This window comes from Trachemys scripta, chromosome 2, assembly GCF_013100865.1.
Source record: "Trachemys scripta elegans isolate TJP31775 chromosome 2, CAS_Tse_1.0, whole genome shotgun sequence".
Lineage (NCBI taxonomy): Eukaryota > Metazoa > Chordata > Testudines > Emydidae > Trachemys > Trachemys scripta.
In genome coordinates, this window is record NC_048299.1 from 37135882 (window position 1) to 37155102 (window position 19221).

The window sequence follows — 19221 nt, forward strand, 5'->3', positions numbered from 1 at the left end:
CAAGATTCAGCAAGACACTTAAGCACGTACTTGACTTTGACTTAAAATGAGACTTACGCAAGTTGTTAAATTTAACAATGTGCTTAGGTGCTGTGCTGAATCAGGGCCTAAAAGAGTAGCAATTGTTTTGTGTGTTTTATTACAATAAATATACTACTCTCTCGTTCCCTCCTCCTCTGTTGACAGCCTCAAATAGGCTACCATCATCCCAAAGGGTCGTAGCCTCCTTGCAGATCAAATGCCACCTGGACCAGTCTCTAGCTAGGTCCTTCAGAAGGTCTGGTTAATTATCCAGTTTATGTTCATCACGGGTGACCTTATCGCACCACTGAATCTTTTGGTGACAGTGTGCTCACCAGCCATGTAGTGGTATTACTCATTAAAAACACTTTGGAATTCAATGGTCTTCCAAATCTTTAATTCTAAATAAAAGTCCAGAAGGCATTTACCCAACAAAAGAGGGGCAGTTTTGGTGGCCCAGAGTGTCATGGTGGGGAATATGGGCTGGCCCTGCTAAGCAGCATCAGTGTTGATCTCAGTCTCTCTCATCTGCTTATAGAGTATGATGTTTATTACCATCCACAAGACATAGTTGTGTGGTGCAGAAGGTCACTGAACATGGATAGTGCTCTGTGGCACAGGAGTTTTTAAAATTCAGTGAGAACATTAGTATGGAATACACCTTCACTCAGCAGCACTATCAAATAGTGCAATAAGGATAAGAAAAGGGGATTTGAATAGAAACAGAGAAGGTACATATCCAAAGTTACAGGCAGGAGATTATTATTTATACAGCACCCACTGACTACTATGCCCTTTGCAGACATACCTGAAGATAATTTCCCTGTCCTGAAAAGCTTACAATCAGAATATTATCTATGCACACCTGGGGGAAGGATGATGATTCATTAATATCGCTGATCCGTTCGCTGAGGTTAATGGGAATTTTGTCTGTGTAAAGACCATTAATCTAAAGTAAAGTAGTAGCATGTGGTAGGTGTTTACATCTCCACAGATTGATCTTAATAGCATCTGAGGCACCTCTCAAGATCAGGCCATATTTCAGTCCCTCATTACCAGGAGATTATAAAATATAAGAGAATATTTGGTTTGTACAGTTCTTAAATATCATTTGTACACCATAAGTGAGATCATTCCTGGCCCTTATGGGGGAGTGTGGTGAGGGCACATCCAGAAAAAGCAGGGACTACTCTATCTGTACTCCTCCTGTTTGCACAACACCCCAGTGGAGCATTGAGGAAACAGCACCATAAATCTCTTTCTGTACCAGCCTACAGAGTATAATTCCTTCTAGAGACCCTTTTGGGATATTGCAACTATATACCAGCAATGTACTGTGCCTCATGGCAAACTGAGCTCGATGGCCCTGACTCAGGAAAACTCTAAAACATGTGCTTAAGTCCATCCATTTTGAGGGCAGCACTTAAGCATGTTTAATATTAAGCACATGCTTAAATTCCATTGACTTTAATGGAACATCCAGCACATATTTTAGAGTGGTTCTAATGGGGATGCTGCCGTGAATGGGAGCCTAAAGATGTAAGCCGAGACATTTCAAAGGACAGCATCCATCTTTTGAGGTTCACCGATGCTATAATTAATCTGGAAAGGATCGTGTGAATCCCTTTTTCAGGTTTAGAAAAACATTACAAGATAAATACAAGAGTTACTTTTAGAAATGTATTTCTGCCTTCATTTCTCAACCACCTACCATAGCTCTTGTAAGGTACACCAGGGCACATCACTGTGAAAATAGCAGACACCAAAGAACAGTGATTTTATTAGATGGCATAGCGGTTGACTCCATTTGTATTCATACCCTTTCACTCTGCAGGAAACTTCAACATGATTTATTTTAGAGCACGACAAGCACAGGCTATACTGCATATGTTGGTAATGCTTGTGCTTAAAAGTTCATGGAACATACATTCCCAGTAAGTGGTGCTATTACATTTGTGCAATATACTACTAGAATTTATAACAATTATTATGGCTTGTTCCTTTATTTCATCATAAGTATAACTCTCAGAGGCCAAATTTGCAGGCTGTAGCCCTTAGTTTTACAAACACAGTCATTTACTCTTGCAATTCTGTGGGTATTGTCAATAGTACAAGCAAGTGATAACAACAGCATTCCAGATTCTCAGGGGGTGTGAGGATCCGGCCCTGTGTTTACATGGAAATTTTGTCATGCCCACACACTAAGGAGTGCATCTACAGAACTGTGCATAAAAATGACTGTCTATGAACAACTGGAGGCACTTGGCACCTTGCAGGATTAGACCCTAGCTGCAGTTCTTTCCTCCCTAACTTCAACCAAATGAGAAAAGAAGTCAAGTTCACAGCTGGTCACTTCCTCAATTCAGGCTTTCCATTCTTGGATGCACAGAGCAGTAGGAAGTGCAATTTACAGGTGTAACCCTTCTGCCCATCTAAGTTGGCAGCAACAAGGGCCGGGTTCTGTATCTAGGGGTTCCGTTTCAATAACGCAATGCAAAACCGGCTCGAGCCCCCACCCAGTGACCTGGGACAATTACATACCACCCCCTGGGCGCCTCTAAGAGGCAATACTTCCCCTCTCGCAAGCACAGAGTCTGAGTGTAACAGAAAATGTTTAATATCATGAGGTAAACGACATCAGCGTTAAATTGGAAAAACACCACAAACAGGCTTCATGATCAAAAAACTCACCCCAGCAAATTGGGCTGTGTCCTTTCCCTTTGGTTCTTGAAACCAGCAACCCAAGGATCACCAAAGTCCCAAAAGTCCAACAACCCCCCAAAGTCTCTTAGGTCCAGCAACCCAAGGATCACCAAAGTCCCCAAAGTCCAACAACCCCCCAAAGTCTCTGTCCCTGGTCAGTGCAGCCCCAGAGTTCAAGCGGGGGGGGGGGGGCACGCAGGGTATTAAGGGGCACCTTACGTGATCCAAGGCCGACCGGCTGCCTCTCCGTGGGGTTCCGCCGCAGCCTTCTCCACGAGCCGCTCCACTCCACCAGCTGTCCCATGAGCCGCTCCCGCCGTCCACAAACTGCTCTGGCAGCTGCTCCGCTCACCAACCTGTGAGCCACTCAGCTCTGCTCCACTTCAGCCGTTCCTTGGGCCGCTTCCACAAGGCTCCGCTCTGCTCGCTGCTTCTCCAGCCGCTCCGCCCTGCTCACCGACCTGTGAGTTGCTCAGCTCCGCTCCAACCGTCCCCATGAGGCTCCACTCTGCTAGCTGCTTCGCCAGCCGCTTAGCAATATAGCTTCAGGCTCCCCCACTAGTTAACACAGCCTCAGTGATCTCAGCTCTTTTGTGATTTCAGCTCATAGTAGGGGAGCCCTAGTGCTAGTGCACCATTGGCCCAAAGTGAATTCAGCTCAGCAGTCTGTAATTAGACTTCCAATGGAATCAAAGTTAGCTCTGACATTCAACAGTGGAGAGAGGAGGTAGTGCAATTGGTGTTTCAACCCCTCGGGGAGGGGGCTATACCATCAGGTACAAATACCTGTCCCCATCCTCTCTCTATTCACTGGGTTTTGTAACCCATGCCCCTTGTCAAGCAAGTGCTACTTAGGTAATGGTGATGGATTCACTCAGTCCTTCTGTCATACAACAGGTTCACTGCCCTTGAGTCACAGAATCAGGGTAACAAAACTTTATTCTTCCTGCCCCAATAACAAAGAAACTGGGGATCCCACACCAGCCAAAGTAACCACTTTGAGTTGCTGTTGTTTCATACCAGGCGAGTGGGTGTGCCTATGCAAACAAGATCAGCCCCTGGAGTTCTTTTCCACACTCACCATAATTCACCACCAGATGTCAGGGTAGAGCTCATCCTGACTCTGCTTACACAGGGAACTCTACAATAACACCAGTGGTAGAATGAGAAGTCAGATGGGGCCCAACAGAAAGACTAAAGTCTCTGGCCATCTGGCCTGTGATTCTTTAGATAGAAGTAGATAGAAGTGAAGTTGTGGCTCCACAAGTTGAATTTGTGGATTTAGAGTCAGCTCGGATCAATTACAGCCTTGGATCGTGGGTGCCAAACCCCTGAACTTTGGTGAAATTTGGGGGTATATTGGAAGAAAGGGATTAATTTGCTTTGAAGTAGAATGGATGATGGAGTTGGTTTAAATCTTGGCTCTGTCAAAGACCTCCATGTGACCTTCAGCAAATTACTCACTGTCTCCAAATCTCAATTCCCCATCTGTAAAATTGGGACAATATCACCCTACCACCCAGAGGATACATTCACTAATGTTAGTGAGGTGCTCAAATACTACGGTGATGAAGCTAACTAGACAGACCTACAGAGAAACATGGCCTGGAATAGGGAGGAGTGATTTGCAGACTTGGATTTCAAGGCTTAAATAAATCACAAGCCTGTTCTGGAGGAGCAACTTTAGAGCTGGATGATGAAGAGTTCACAGACCAAGATGAGAGAAGCAGGGCTTGGACTGTAGCAAACATTCAAGTATGAGACCAATTCTCAGAAGCTGAAATATCTGAAATCCACACCCCAATCTACTCCCCCAAAAACTGAAATATGCCCAAAAGGTTGGAGCCTTGTGTGGCCAACTCCCTCATAACAGAACTGCCAATCCTAGCAGTCTTCAATTATAATTAAGAACTAGCCTCTTTTGTAGGTCTAAAGGGCTTCTTAATGAAAAATGATTACAGATAATGGTATTCTTTTCCATTCAAACTCAACTTTATGACTAATATCAAAGAAAAAGCACCTGTTTTAGATTATTTAGGTTTCTCCAAGGAGTGTCCCAATTTCATTTGGTTTGAATGAGAAAAAAAAAAGATAGCTAAATACTCAGTCAATGGTGAGCATCCACTAACCCTGTAGGGTGCAGATGAGGGATTAAAAGTCTAACGAGCTGAATCACCAGCAAGTGTAGCTTTGCTTTGCAAGTGTGGCCAGGCCACGCAGACAGATGGGTAAGTAAACAGGATATAGTAAAGGAGTTATGCTAAACTCGCTTTTGTCAGTCCGTTTTTGTTGTTTTTTTTATACTGGAAAAAAGGCAATGTCTCCAATGACTTGAAGCATTAGCAGTGAAGGAGAAAGTTTTGTGAAACTAAAAATATTGTTTTTGTTAGTAAAATCTGGTGTTGTTTCTCCTTTCATTTGTTTCTTTGGGTTTTGTTTTGTTGGGGTGGGTTTTTTTGTTTGTTTTCTGTTTTTGTTGTTGTTGTTGTTTAACTTAAATTTGAAATCTCTTCATTTCAGAGATTTCAGAGTCAGAAACAGATTCTGCTGTTTTTTATGCAACCCTTGTACCACTTCAATTATAAAATATTGTCTTAAATATACTTGCAAAATATAATTGGTTAAAAATATTTGAAAAATCAGTAAGATGTTAAAAATATATGAAATGATAAACAAAGGTGGCATTAATTTATAAGGAAGTAGTTTGTCGTATCTATTTACTTTATATTAAGAAGATCATTTAGATCCGTATGTATGTATTCTGAGTAGGATCCAGTAATAAATTGTGCTCATCCTGAGGCCAGGGTTTTGCAATATACCAAATGCTAAGCTTCCAGTCCATAAATGTCTTCACTGCAAATAACCCATAAGTCTATTATCTTTACAGCAGCTGCAATCTGGAGAATGTGCCCTCTTTTAATTTAATTCCCTCATGAATTTCAATATTAACTAAGAAGCAAGCCTGAATGAGCAATATGCCATAAAGCCAGGAGTTCACTAAACCCAGGCAAATGACCCAGCTGGACTGTTCAGTTCAGCCAACCCACAACAACCCAAACTGCAGCTTTTACAAAGCAAAATGATCTGTTTTGAAAGAGATCACACCATGTGGTCAAAAATGCTCAACAATGAGGACTCACAATTAGAGGTGGTCAGAAAATGGAATTTCCAGCCCTTAGGAAATTTCTGACATTTTGAAATGTATTTTCATTCCCAGGTGGAGCAAAAAATCAAAATTTCTCGCAATCCCCCACTCACCCTCTCCAAAAAAAGTGATTCAGAAACTGCTTTCTTAGGTAATGTTGAAAAACTTTACCTTATAAATATTAAATATATATTAAAATAAAATAACATTAAAGCTTTAACAAAATAAAACAAAGTTTAAATGAAACATTTTGACTTAAAATGAGAAAGTCATAAAAATTTGTTTTGACAGCCTTTCATTGAAAATTTGGTCAGAATCCCAACAAAACTGCATTTTCCAACGGAAAACTGTTCTGCTGAAACTTTTTTGACCACTCTAATCAAAATAACCACTGGTGTTAAAGGGAACTGTCCAATATTCTCTACCCTTTCCATTTCTGCACTCTCTCTTGGGAGGGCTTGTAATACCTACAGACTTTAAAAAAAAGTCAATTCAAACCGATTTTATTTCTTTCCATCTACAGTAGCAAGTTTTGATATCCCTACCCTGTTTCTTATATGGATCACAATCCAACATGGCTTTGTATTTGCTGCCTTATTGAGGTACACCCAGTCCCCCACCCTGGTTATGTGTCAGAAGTACCCGTAGCAATTCAGCTAGTGCAGTTTTCTAGGCAAGGAAATTATGTTGGGTTTGGGGGCAGAGGAGGAAGTGCACAATTCAGAGCCAAACTCTGCAGGGAATGTGTGTGTGGTAATGCATAGAAAGGAGGGGCATGGCATGGGTGAAGTGCAGGGCCTAGATAGCTACCTTTAAGTATATCCTCCAGTCCTTTCCTTGTTACAAAGGTGCACTAGGACAGCAAATGCTATATCATCCACCAGGCTGAAATGGTATCCATGCAACAGCTCTGCAGTGGACAGTGATGGGAAGAGTCCTTCTGCTTCACTGTCACTTCCAAGGAGATATCCACCTCTCAGCTCATTAGTCGGACTGGACACTAAGCCCCGGGATTTCACTATCAGGACCCAACTTTGGCCTTGTATGTCCACAAGGTGAAGGGGTACAGATTTTCAAGACATCAAGGTTTCTACTGACATCAAAGAGAGCCACACAGAAATCCAAAAAACAGACTGACTCCAACTCAACATTTTATATGATACAAGTATGGTTTTCGGGATAGGATTTGTTCATTGTCTTACACTCCCTCTGCTGACTCTCTGGAAACAGAGCATAAAGCAATGCGGGCCCTATATAAATATTACTTCTCTCTCCCCAACCTTCCATTTCTTGTCAACAAAATAGTAATAAAATATAGGAAGTTGTAATCATGGTTTGAGCTTGAACAAAAACATCTAAATATATATTTGGCACAATCATGACATCTTCAAAGCAGACAAAACTTTGAACAACAGCAGGGTGAAAACAAACTCTTACGCAATTATTTCCAATGGTTGGAAAATAGCAACTTCAGACAAAATTTTTGAACCAGGGCATTCAAAGTTGAGCTTCTAAATCCATATTTAGACATATAAATAAATGTAATGCCAGAAGGCTGAGCACATGAAAATCTCACTGAGATCAATGTGAGGTGCTCATCACCTTCAAAAACAAGACTACTAAATTTAGGTGCCTGAACATTGATTTACAAGATTAACTTGATGTACTCACATTAGAAAATTTTGGCTAATACTACTAATGGTTACAATGGGAGAAGCTTGCCTTTTACAATCAGTCCAGCCAGAGCTTTCTTACAAAGGAAAGTCAGAATTGCAAATCCAAATTGGATATTGTCCATTCAGGATTTGCAAGAGTCACAGTCTGATCAAAAACAAGAGTCAAAATGAAAAGATTAAGTAATAATTTAATAGAAGAAAACAATTAAATGCAGCAGTAACATAATTGCTACTGAAAAGTCATTGGGCTAAATCCTGCCCTCTGAAGTCAGTTGAGCTGCATAGGTGTAACCTGGACAGAATTTGCTGTATTCTCTGCCGGGATTAAAGAAGGAACTGTAAAAGCTATAAAAGTTATAACAGGACCTTAGTATAGGTTGCCATTGACTAAAGTTAAATTACAATGGAACACCTACAAAGAAAAGGTACAGAAATTCCAGCATCTACTCATTACAATGCTATTCATTAAGAACAAAGTATTAACTGGCCACTGTGAAACGCCGATAATGTTTATCCAAACATTTTTAGTCCAAAGCCCCTAAAACAATTGAGAATCAAAGCCATTTCAAGAGGGAGGAATTCTAAATAAACTAGAAATTAAAAAGCTCTCTTGTCTGGATGTAATCACTGAAATGCTAGAAAACTTAGGTTAAACTACATATACTGCTGACAAAAGGAGCATGGGTCCCAATCCAGCAAAGCCATGGTACTTCTTGCATACTTACAGTTACATACATACATGATCCAGAATAGTCTCTCCTGTATCTGCACTAAGGCCCTGATCTGCTCCCATTGAAATCAATACAAACATCATATCAAAGGGAATAAGACCACTATGAGCAGAGAATATGTTCCCACATATTTGTGTTCTAGTTAATGGAGTCACTATTTTACATAACATCTTTCAAACCCAGAATTAACAAATACATTCAGCAAAGCAGAATGCAGATGGCAGAGGGAAAGATATGTGGGGCCAGTCTAAAATGGGCTGTATCAAGGAGGGCCAGAACAAACTTAAGTGAGGTAGTGCTCCGTGATTAAACAAACCACACAGCATTCACAAACAGCATCTAACGGCATTTTCTGGTATCTTTCATGCTCATTTGCCATAAAGAACACCAAGAGACAGAAACATGAACTTGATGTGGCTTCTCCATACTTTGCAGGGTGGAAAGAAATCTGATGGGTGGATGTTAGTTCCTTTTTGTTTCTGTAATGCTCTAGTTTGGCAATTTGGGGAATAAGAAGTTAGATTCTACTGCCCCGCATTCTCAGCCCATCCCTAATTAGCCCTTCAGTGATCTGATGATATCTCACACTGCTGGCAAGTTAGTGCTAGATGAGAAGGAATGCTATTTGCTCACAATCCTAAAATCCTCTTTCTTGTGCCTCCCTATCTCCTCTCCCCAAATGTTGGTTTAAAATAAAGTAGTTTTGCTATAAGCTGTCTGAGTTTTAGAGTGTTGTTATGACCTAATTAAATTTCATCACTGAGCAATGACAAGCCTGGTACTGTTTTGAGTCTATTTTAAACTCTGGCTTCGGGTTAAATTAGTGGGGAGAAAACCAGGGATAGAATTAGATAGGAATTACTCCCAAAACAAATGAAAATTACCTTAGTCATTTTGATCTGTATCATATTCCACTTACTACTGTGGGAAAGGAAGTATGAAAAAGCAGAGGCCTACTTTAAGACAGAGTGCTCTCAACTGTCTGAATTTTAGTATCAGTTTCTATTAACCTAAATGATTTCCAGGTCTATACATATAGGTAAATATACTTGGGGTTAAGATTTGGGGCCAAGATGTGTGAGGGTTTGAAAACTGAATCTTATTGTGGTTGTATCATTACATCATCCAAGCCGAAGGCAGGGTTCATCATTGCTCCACCCATAAAGGCTTACAGGCACAGCTGAGTTTCTAATTTCTCTAGAAGAAGACATTGTTGAGCTGGTGACTGACTGTCAGTGGCCTTTGTGATAGGAAGATATCTTACCTTTGGATGGGGTAACATCTTAATAGGGCAATAATTCTGAAAGAGTATAGGCATGCAATTGTGCATATAAAATGCACACGCATAAGTCTAATCACGTAGACAGTTATGAAAATTACATCTGCAACAGAATTAGCTATTTGTGTCTACACCTGCTTGAGTGACTCAAATAATTGTGTGAAAAACTGAATGCATACACTTTCCGAAATCGGCTCATCAATTTATCTTTTGTCCTCTGTTCTCTGGAGGAGAATAATAAAAATTGAACAAATTGAACAATACCCCCCTCTAAATAGCAATATTTGGAAATGGTTGTTTGTCAATGAATGTAAGTTATACCAAAACACTGGAACATACTTTGATGGAACAAAATTACAATAAAAGCCTCCTAATTCTGACTGATTGTGTTTTCAGAAAAGTAACACTTTCAAGGCTTCTTGTGGGAATACTTCAACAATTAATAAGCCCTCACTTAGACAACCAGGAGCTGTAATTGTTCAGCTAGCTTCCCAAAGTACATTTGTTTCAGTTCACTGAACTTATTTCATTTTCAGTGTGATTATCTTAAAACACACACATGCCCAAATGTTACATTTAAGAACCTTGACCACTGATTTATGCCATTTCTAGTCAGCAAAATGAAGCTCTATACAAACACAAATATAGAAAAAAAAAAATATAAGACAATTGGTCTGAAACGTTTTGAAAAGAACCATGTCTGCTGAAAGACTAAGTTGAAAGGAAGAACAGGAGTACTTGTGGCACCTTAGAGACTAACAAATACAACAGTTCTGCCCTCTAGTGGAAATGCTTCCTATTCATCAGCAGCACAAACACTTCAAATTTAATTCCACAACCAGGAACCTTTTTGTTTGTTTACAGCCAGACACATTTGCTATAAAATTACTGATTGCAGGGCCGGCTCCAGGGTTTTGGCCGCCCCAAGCAGCCAAACAAAAAAAGTCGCGATTGAGATCTGCGTCGGCAATTCGGCGGGAGGTCCTTCGCTCTGAGCAGGAGTGAGGGACCGTCAGTCGAATTGCCACCGAACAGCTGGACGTGCCGCCCCTCTCCAAAGTGGCCGCCCCAAGCACCTGCTTGGTAAGCTGGTGCCTGGAGCCGGCCCTGACTGATTGCTAAACGTCGAACCTCAAGGCTACTAGACAAATAGTTATTATCTCAGGAAGTTTGAAGGGACTAGTTCTGAACTGCTGGCAAAAGCTATACAAAACTGTGGTTCAGCAAACTGTGGGTCACTTTTATAAGAAATCATGATATTAATTTGATAACAATCCTCTCTTTACTCCAGTTATTCAAGAACCTATACCACATATATTGTTTGCATTCCTTTCTATTTTTATTTAATTTCAATTACAAGAATGCATTTTACTCCTGAGAATGTAAATAATGCATAGATCAGAAACAAACTATAATCAAACTCCCATTAAGCATTTGCAGTTATTTTGAAGATTTTTGGTTCAGTTTAAAATTGAGAAGACTATATTTAAACGTGTCAGAAGGGGCATGGTATTGAACTCGATGTACAAGTAAAACTTTTAAATGGCACTTTTTACATTTCAGACCACATAAACTGAAGTTAGATACAGATGTTCATTTTCAAAAAAGTATTTCTTGGACACACGGATATAAAAATTCATGGAATAACTTTCAGAATGTATTTTTGTTGCAGTCAGGTCTCCTTGCTCTGCATAACAGCATTCTCTACTTGCTGTAAGAAATATAGTCTATTATTCTACTGTGCTTCTCTATCAAAGAATGAAAGAACCATACATATTAAGGCTGAATGAATTTCAGTTTCTATTATTGAATTTCGACAACATGCTTGTGATAGTAACATCATATTTTCAGAAACAGGATTTAAAAAGATAACAAACCTCACAACAAGCTACCTGTCAAAAGTTGTCATTTAAAATTTCCATTTTACTGTTATGAGAGAAGACTATCTCTTACAGATTATTTCATCGGGACTTGTTTAACACAAAAATAAAATACACTTTTATAATAACCATCTTGGTACTTTACGCCATGGATGATATTCAAAGCTTAAATATTTTTCCTTAACAGGTTAAGACACACCATATTAATAAACCAATAACAGATTAATGAGCAGGTGATATGCCATTCTATTTAGTGCTGAGATAGACATTGTTAAAATGATGCAACTCTAAACCCTAAATCAGCAATGAATGACCAGCAGTGTGCATTGATCATTCACTTCATCAAATAGACTGTATTTAATCAAGAAATTATTGACACTTCTTCTGCACAAACATACCTACGGTGGAAGATTGATGAACTTCACATGCTCAGACTACAGCCTTACATCTTTATTATTTTCTTTTCATAGCTTCACCCCTTTCCTTTATTTTCTCTAGTGATTTACAGTAAATAATATTCTTGTATGCTTCCTAAAGGCAAAGCCCTAGAAATGTAAGCACGGGTTGGACATATAATGCTGAACAAGAGTATATGAAAACCTTCCTTCTGGGTTTTCTCTGAACTGACATGTGAGCCCTCAGCAACCTGCAATTCCGAAACTCAGTAGTAGGCCCTCTCCGTCTGGCATAGCCCTAGGTGGACGTTTTTAAAACTCCTACATCTATCCTGTTCATGTCACTCAACTCTTCACATTTGTATCAAACCACCTGTGCAAAATGGGGTTAGTTTTCTTACAGACTATTTGTAGAAGGGCTCCAGGACTCAGTTTGGGGTTAACTTTTTGGGTGGCAGGGGAGGGAAAGTAAAGTGTCCTTTTGTCTCTAAAGATGGATGTTTAATGATAATAAAATACTTGCATTTCCAAACCTAACCCATAATGTTAAACAGAGCAACTTTCAGTTGTTATTCTTAGCCTCCTATTATGCTAAAAATGTTTACCCTATCCCATTTATCAGCCAACTTTTCCCAAGCATGCCAAGACTTCTCTGGCAATTCCCCCTATAGATTAAAAGCATGTAGAGGTCTATGGGATATGATGACCAGGAAGAGGACCACGTTTTGGGAAAGACTGGGTAGCTGATGAGAACCCACAACATGTGGCTGGCCTGATGCACTAACAGGTGTTTCTAGGAAAGTTTTGAACTAGAGGACCCTGAAATGGTTACAAGCAAACGTGGTCAGCCCATGGTACCACAGCAAGGGCTGGAGCTATGCACCTCCCAGTACCTGAACTAATGTGTGCTGAAGAGAGGAGGTAAACTTTACCGGGGACACTTACAACCTGGTTTTGAGAGATAATGAGCAACCTCAACTCCAACTGAAGTCAGAGGGAGCTGCAGTTGCTCAGCACCTCTGAAAATCTGGCAATAAGTGAAGACAACACCCATTACTAGAGACCTACATAGAGAACGCAGCCTATTTAGTAACCGCAAGGAACCCGCTGAGCCCAGCGGAGAACAGGGGCTCCCTTTTGCAAGCCTGCTCACCTCCAGCGAGGGGGTGTGGCAATTATTGCTGCGCTTTACAAAGGCAAGGTCTCTCCGAAAGGCTTTGGAGGGCAGGGCCGGGTCACAGCGCCCTGGAGACTCGGGCTCCCTGAGTGTTCAGCCCAGTTAGGTGACTAATTAAGGCCATTCTGCCTTTGCAGCGCGTCTCTCCCACCGCCCAAGTATCATGGCTGGAATTGAGATTCCTGGGCCCTAGTGAGAAGTTGGGACTCAGGAGAGAAACACCCCCCCCCCAACCCACATACACACACACCCTCAGCTGAGCGGCTCCCGATTTACCCCCCAATATACCCGTGAAGAGGGAGCGGGGAGGTCCCAGCTCCATCAGCTACCAGCAGCGATCTTCCCACGGACCCCGAGGCAAGGGGCAAACCCAGCCCCAACCGCAGCATCTAACTGCGGACACCCCTTCGCTGAAGGGGGAACAGGCTCGATCTTCCTCGGCCGTTCAGCAAAGCGGGGTGGGGGCTACAGGGGAGGCTGGGGCAGGGGGCTGGCTCACACAGCTTTGGAGCCTGGGGGAAACCGGATCTGAGGCCACGGTGGTGGGCTGCTGATCGGCGTGTGCCTGGCCGGGTGCCCCGCCCGCCCCGCCAAGGGACTGGGGAACTTCAGCAGCAGCTCTTACCCTGAGGTCGCCGCGCCGTCTCCCCGTCCACGAGCTGGAAGCGGGCTGCCAAGCATTGGGCAAGGAAGAGCGCTGCAGCCGCTAAGTGGCCGTGCCTCGGGCTCGCCATCGCCCCGAGCCTGCCGGGCTCGCTCGCTCGTTCGCTGCGCCGCTCGCCTGCGGGGGGCCCGGGAGAGTCACGCAGATCCCACTGCTAGCCGCGGCCGGGGCGCCTCTGGTTCGCATCGGCTCCCCTCCAGCCGCGGGGAGACGCCTGGCTCGGTCCCTCCGGCGGGAGCAGCCCCAAGAACGCAGCAGCTGGCGAGGACAAGCCCAGCTCCGGCCGCCAGGCGCCCAACTCTCCCTCCTTGCGGCGGCTGGCCGGACCCCCCCTGCCCGCCCAGTGGGAGGGGGGCTGGTGGCTCCTCTCCACGCGCAGTTCAAGGCAAAACCTCCCCCCTGCCCGTCAGCGCCGGCACGGGAGCGACACGGCTCTGCGCGGCTCTAGGGGAGGAGGAAACAACATAAGTTTCTCCCCCCCCCCCCCGGGTGTCTTGTTGCTCCAGCCCCGTGGGTTCAGGCCAGAAAGGCAGAGCCGCTCCTCGCAGCGGGCGGCGGAGGCGCGGGATGGGGAACCAAGCGAGGAGCCCCGCAGGCGAAGCCGGTGTCTGGCGGGGCCAGCCGTGCGGGGAACTAGTTTGGGGCTGGAGCGGGCGCCTCGCCGCTGCTGCCTGGTCCTACGTGGGGAGCGCGCGCCGCTGGCTGGGTGCCCCGAGCGGCCCCGCTCCCCTTGCTCGGGTCCAGGCTGCCGGAAACGACCTGCCCAATTGCTGCACTTTCCTGGGGCTGAGCTAGCGAGAGAGAGGAGCCCCCCTTCCTCCCCCTCGGGAGAGGCGGCTGGAGCGCGAGCCGAGAGAGGCAGGAGCTCCGCGCCCAGCGCCCCGCAGCCCACGTCGGGCGAGAGGGGGCCCCAGCTCCCCACTGGCGCCCGGATTGCTCCCGGCCCCCAGCAAACACAAAGGGGGGGCTCTGCGAGGAGCAGCGTGTCCGTAGCAGCGTTCGTTCGGGGGAGGGAGGGGGGAGTTGGTGGAGGATGGAGAAAGGGAATCAAATTAAAAAAGGATTTGTCCTTAGACCGGAGGATAAAGAGGCATTTTGGTTATTGATGGGAGGGATGTCCCTGAAAATCCCCAAACTCAGTGAGTTTTTCATGGTCCTACTGCTGCCATCTAAAGTGCAAAGAAGAATATTAGTTGGAGAAACTGGCTTGGTCCTGACTTTTGCTTATGTCAGTTTCTGGCATTGAGATCAGCTGGAGATCGGGAAACAGGGCTGGAGAATAAGCGGTGTTCAAGGGAAAGGAACAGTGACAATCTGCTCCCGAGAGCTGTTTGAGAGCGTGGAGATGGGTGAAAGAGAATCAGACAGTGTAAGTGGGGAAGGTCACGGTATGTCTCTGGAAAGTATCACTGTAGCCAACCAGAGCACGAAGTCTATGGAACAGGAATCCTGATTTTTATAAATTCCTCTGCTCAAAATCTTTTTTTTTTTTTTTTTGCAAAGCAAAGGCATATGGAATATTTCATCCCAATAAACACTTTTAATGAGGAGATGTCACTAGTAATCCTTTTTGGACAAGTCAGCCCCTTTTGATGCAAAGTAAATGGTTGTGACAGATAGATGTACAGTACTAAACTATCGGAACTATGGTTAATACGTTGCAAAGATTTGTCCACGTGCTTAATTTAATGCACTCTGAATAATCCTATCCCGTACATAAATCTTTGCAGGATCAAGGGTCCATGCGAGTAAAACTAGCGGAAAGCGTATATGTCTGTCTCAGGCACAGAAATGAAAGAGAGACCACTTTGTGTTAGAACTCACCCAGTTAAGTAGACCATTGCTATAGTAATTCTCATGGAGAAACCTTAATGTACCATATACCCTTTCAACCCATGATAATTAAATAGGGCTGCTGCACTTCAAAAATAATTTAACTATTAATATGTAACCACTAAAAGAAGCAGCGATGAGATTTTATCTTCATGTAATTTATATCACTGTTTGTGAGATTAAAAATGTATCGGCTCTGTTATAATTGTTTTACCCTTTAATGTCTTGACACACTTATGCATAAAGCATAGCAGAACGTCTTTTAATGCATATTTTCCCTATAAGCAGAACTTTGCACAGGCATTTGCTATGAAGTAGACTATATATCTGAGCCATTTGCGGAATAATATCTGACCCAGCTAAATACTCTTGGGTCCATTATGTTTGTCCTGCTTAAGGGTCTTTATTATTTGCAGGAGATTAGCAGAAAGATTTATCAGTCAAACCAGATATTATTTGTTAGCAAATAATTTTAGAAATGCTGTCATTGTACTAGAAAGAGAGACTGAAGAGGAGAGAATGTGCTAAATTGAAGACTAGGGTGACATTTTGGCTCCATTTAAATCAATGGCCATTTACTCCAGTGGGGTCAGGAATTCACTCTGGAGAACTGGGTCCTGCCACAAACTGTGTGTGTGACTTTGGCCAAGTCACCTGAAGATGATCTTTAAAAAGGTGAAATTTTAAAAATTGATTTTTTTTTAACTTTATGATGCATAAAGAATACCTGCTAGGTTTCGTTTGTTAACCTTAGATGTATCAGGAATGCAAGTTCAGTCTTCCCAGCTTTTGCTGGTGCTAGAGATGGGAATCGTGAGCTCTCACATTTTAATGGAAGGAGCAACTATTGAATTTTTAACAAAGACATCTTTTCTTGCAAGTGTTAATCAGGCATTGACATTAAAAAGGTGAGAACAAAAGCAAAATAAGAACCAAGGAACCTTTAGCAGTTTGAGTAAAAATGTCCTCTGTTTTGCTCAGCATTGTTATGATGTCATACATTCACTCATTCTTCAGTCACACTAGAGTCTTCCAGTGAAGGAAAGATCTGAATGTCTTATATGCACTTTTCTAGATTATGATTCTTTTATGAAGAAGGCCTGAAAGCATTTTTAGAGAAGCCAAAATGAGTGCAAGCCAAATTTTCTTTCTTCATTTGCAGCTTGGTGCTAAGTATTATTATTTACCTGGATTTATCGTTTTAGATTTATATTCCTTATACTTGTCTCACAAATACTCTAGTGCTCAAAGAAAGTGAGGTATTATACTGGCTTGAGCCCAAGCAATCTGTACATAGGAGTCATACAAGGTTCCCCACACAGCTCTGACAACTTACAATCATAAACTGAAACAATCCACTTTGGTGGTGGTATGATGTGGACACATAGGAATTAGGATAAGAGCATCAAATTCACTTTCACTTGTGCTCTGATGAGTTAGAACTAGAACATAGATCTCCAAAGATGAAAAACAAATACATTACTCTTCTGCACTATAAAAGACAACCAATATACATATCCTGGTATAATTTGTGTGTAAAGAGACAAGTAAAACCTAATAGTGTGTTAGGAAAAAAAAAATCAGATGAAAGTTAACAATACTATTGTGATCAATGGCAATATGTCATTGCTAAGAGGCATTCATAGCAAAGGTAGAAAATATTTATTCATTTATATTAATAAACTATAACAAATTGTGAGAAGGTACCTTTCTTTGATGGTTCTTTGACTCAATGGATTCAACTGGTTTTGGACAGGATAATTTTTCATCTCTATAATGTTGTTTTACTCTCTCCCTCCTTTACATATTGTCCTATGTCTCTAAGGAACCATTCCTCAGCTGGCCTATATCAGTGTAGTTGCACTAAAAATCAATGAAGCTGCTCTGATTTACACCAGACAAGGATATGGTCCTAAATCCTTATCTTCCTACTTAACTCCAGCATTCCTGATTGTATCATCAATCACCCCAGGAGGATAGGAGAGACCCATTTGTTGTCTGGAACTGCCTCACTACTTTCAAATTCTCTCTCTCGCCCACACACTGGTTTCACTTTTTCTTCTTGTATCAGAGTCTTTCAACCCCACAACCTTCTCAGCTTCTTGCATCATCTTGGTAGAGCAGAGCTTTAACCACTTCTTATTTCTCCCCTTCACATTAGGACATATATGATAAATCCTGCAATATCTTGGGAAACCCTTGTTGAATTAAGTATTCTAGGAGTTCTTTGTATTAAAAATGCAAGATGTTATGTATTTCCATGAGGGAGAGGGAGCACAGCCCTCCAGGAACTGTGGGGGATGATTAGGCAGTTTCACTCAGGTTGGAATACCTCCAGAGAACTACTACCGCCACCTGGCCAAAGGCTCACATATACTGGTTCAGACTTGATTCTCCAGGACCAGCAGACAAAGATGGGATTTTTGGTTATATAGCCTGAGTTATAAAACAAAAACAAATAAATAAATAAATAATCCAATGTAGAGCCTTCTTTCTGATCCAACAAATGGATAGGAATTCTGGTCTAAGGGGGGCCCCAACCCCTAGAGAAGGATTGGCAGGTCTTTTACCTACTGAGGCCCCATAAGACTTGGGGAGCTGGTTCTGAGCTGAAGCTGTGATTAGCTTGTGCCCACAGGAAAAAGCCCTGCATGGAAATTGGGGTGATCTCTGGTAAGTTTATTAGCATGTATTTTTTTTCTTGTATTGTTTCACTATTTTTTTCTCTGTAATGCTTTTACTTTAAGAATAAAAGCACCTGCTTCAAAAGAGTTGTGTGGTAAGAGCTGTTGGCTTGTATCAGTCTGTCTTTTGGGGAATGACATTGTATAGTCAGGAGCCTGGATGGCCTGGAAATACCCAGGTCAGAGGGAAGAGAGATTCCTGTCTCCACCAGAGAGAGGGGGTCACGGAGTCATCCGCCAAGGCTCTGGAACAACTCCATACGAAGCCAGTCAGGACTCTGGGGGAGCCTCCTCTCTCTGAGCAGACTGTCTCCAGGGCAAGAAGCTTACACAGCTTCGACCTTCCTGGGTCTGACCTTGGAGCATTCAGTATCCCCTTGCCCACCGTGCGCTTCTCACAGCGAATCTGCACAGGCGGGGCTCCTAGGGAAGCCAGAGGGCCCTGCACCCCAGTTCCACAGTCAGATGTGACTCTCAGCCAGCCAGTAAAACAGAAGGTTTATTAGACGACAGGAACACGGTCCAACTCGGAGCTTGTAGGTACAGGAAACAGGACCCCTAAGTCAGGTCCATCTTGGGGCCAGGGAAGCCAGAGCCCCGTCTGGGCCTCCTCCATTTCCCCAGCCAGCTGTGAACTGAAACTCTCCAGCCCCTGCTTTGGCCTTTGTCTCTTCCCAGCCAGAAGGTCACCTGATCTCTTTGTTTTCCAACACCTTCAGTTGGCACCTTTGCAGAGGAGGGGCCCAGGCCATCAGTTGCCAGGAGACAGGGCATCAGCCATTCTAGCTACTTAAGAATTGCATAGGGGAAACTGAGGCACCCACACAGTATTTAGAGAAAACATTAAGAACATTCCCACTTCATTGCAGAGGGGATGGCTGAGAAGCCTGGAGCTTACAGTGGGTGCTCTTGTTGGATCGTAGAGGGGAAATTCAGATGCAGCGGCCCAGAACTGACACATATCCTACCTTTTTTTAATCATAGCAAAAGAGTGAGGGTGCTGGCAAGGTGACTGTGTTCTTTGGTGTGTACA

At 43.0% G+C, this 19221-nt stretch overlaps 1 protein-coding gene across 1 annotated transcript in view; it reads right to left on the reverse strand.

The window, feature by feature from the left end:
* The window catches only part of PLXDC2 (plexin domain containing 2), a 366040-nt gene extending 351584 nt beyond the window's left edge, over positions 1-14456 (reverse strand). The window contains exon 1 of the mRNA XM_034760317.1: positions 13633-14456. Coding sequence (XP_034616208.1) covers positions 13633-13741 — 109 coding nt within the window. The 5' untranslated portion in view covers positions 13742-14456. The remainder of the gene's footprint in view (positions 1-13632) is intronic.
* Positions 14457-19221: the final 4765 nt, after the last annotated feature.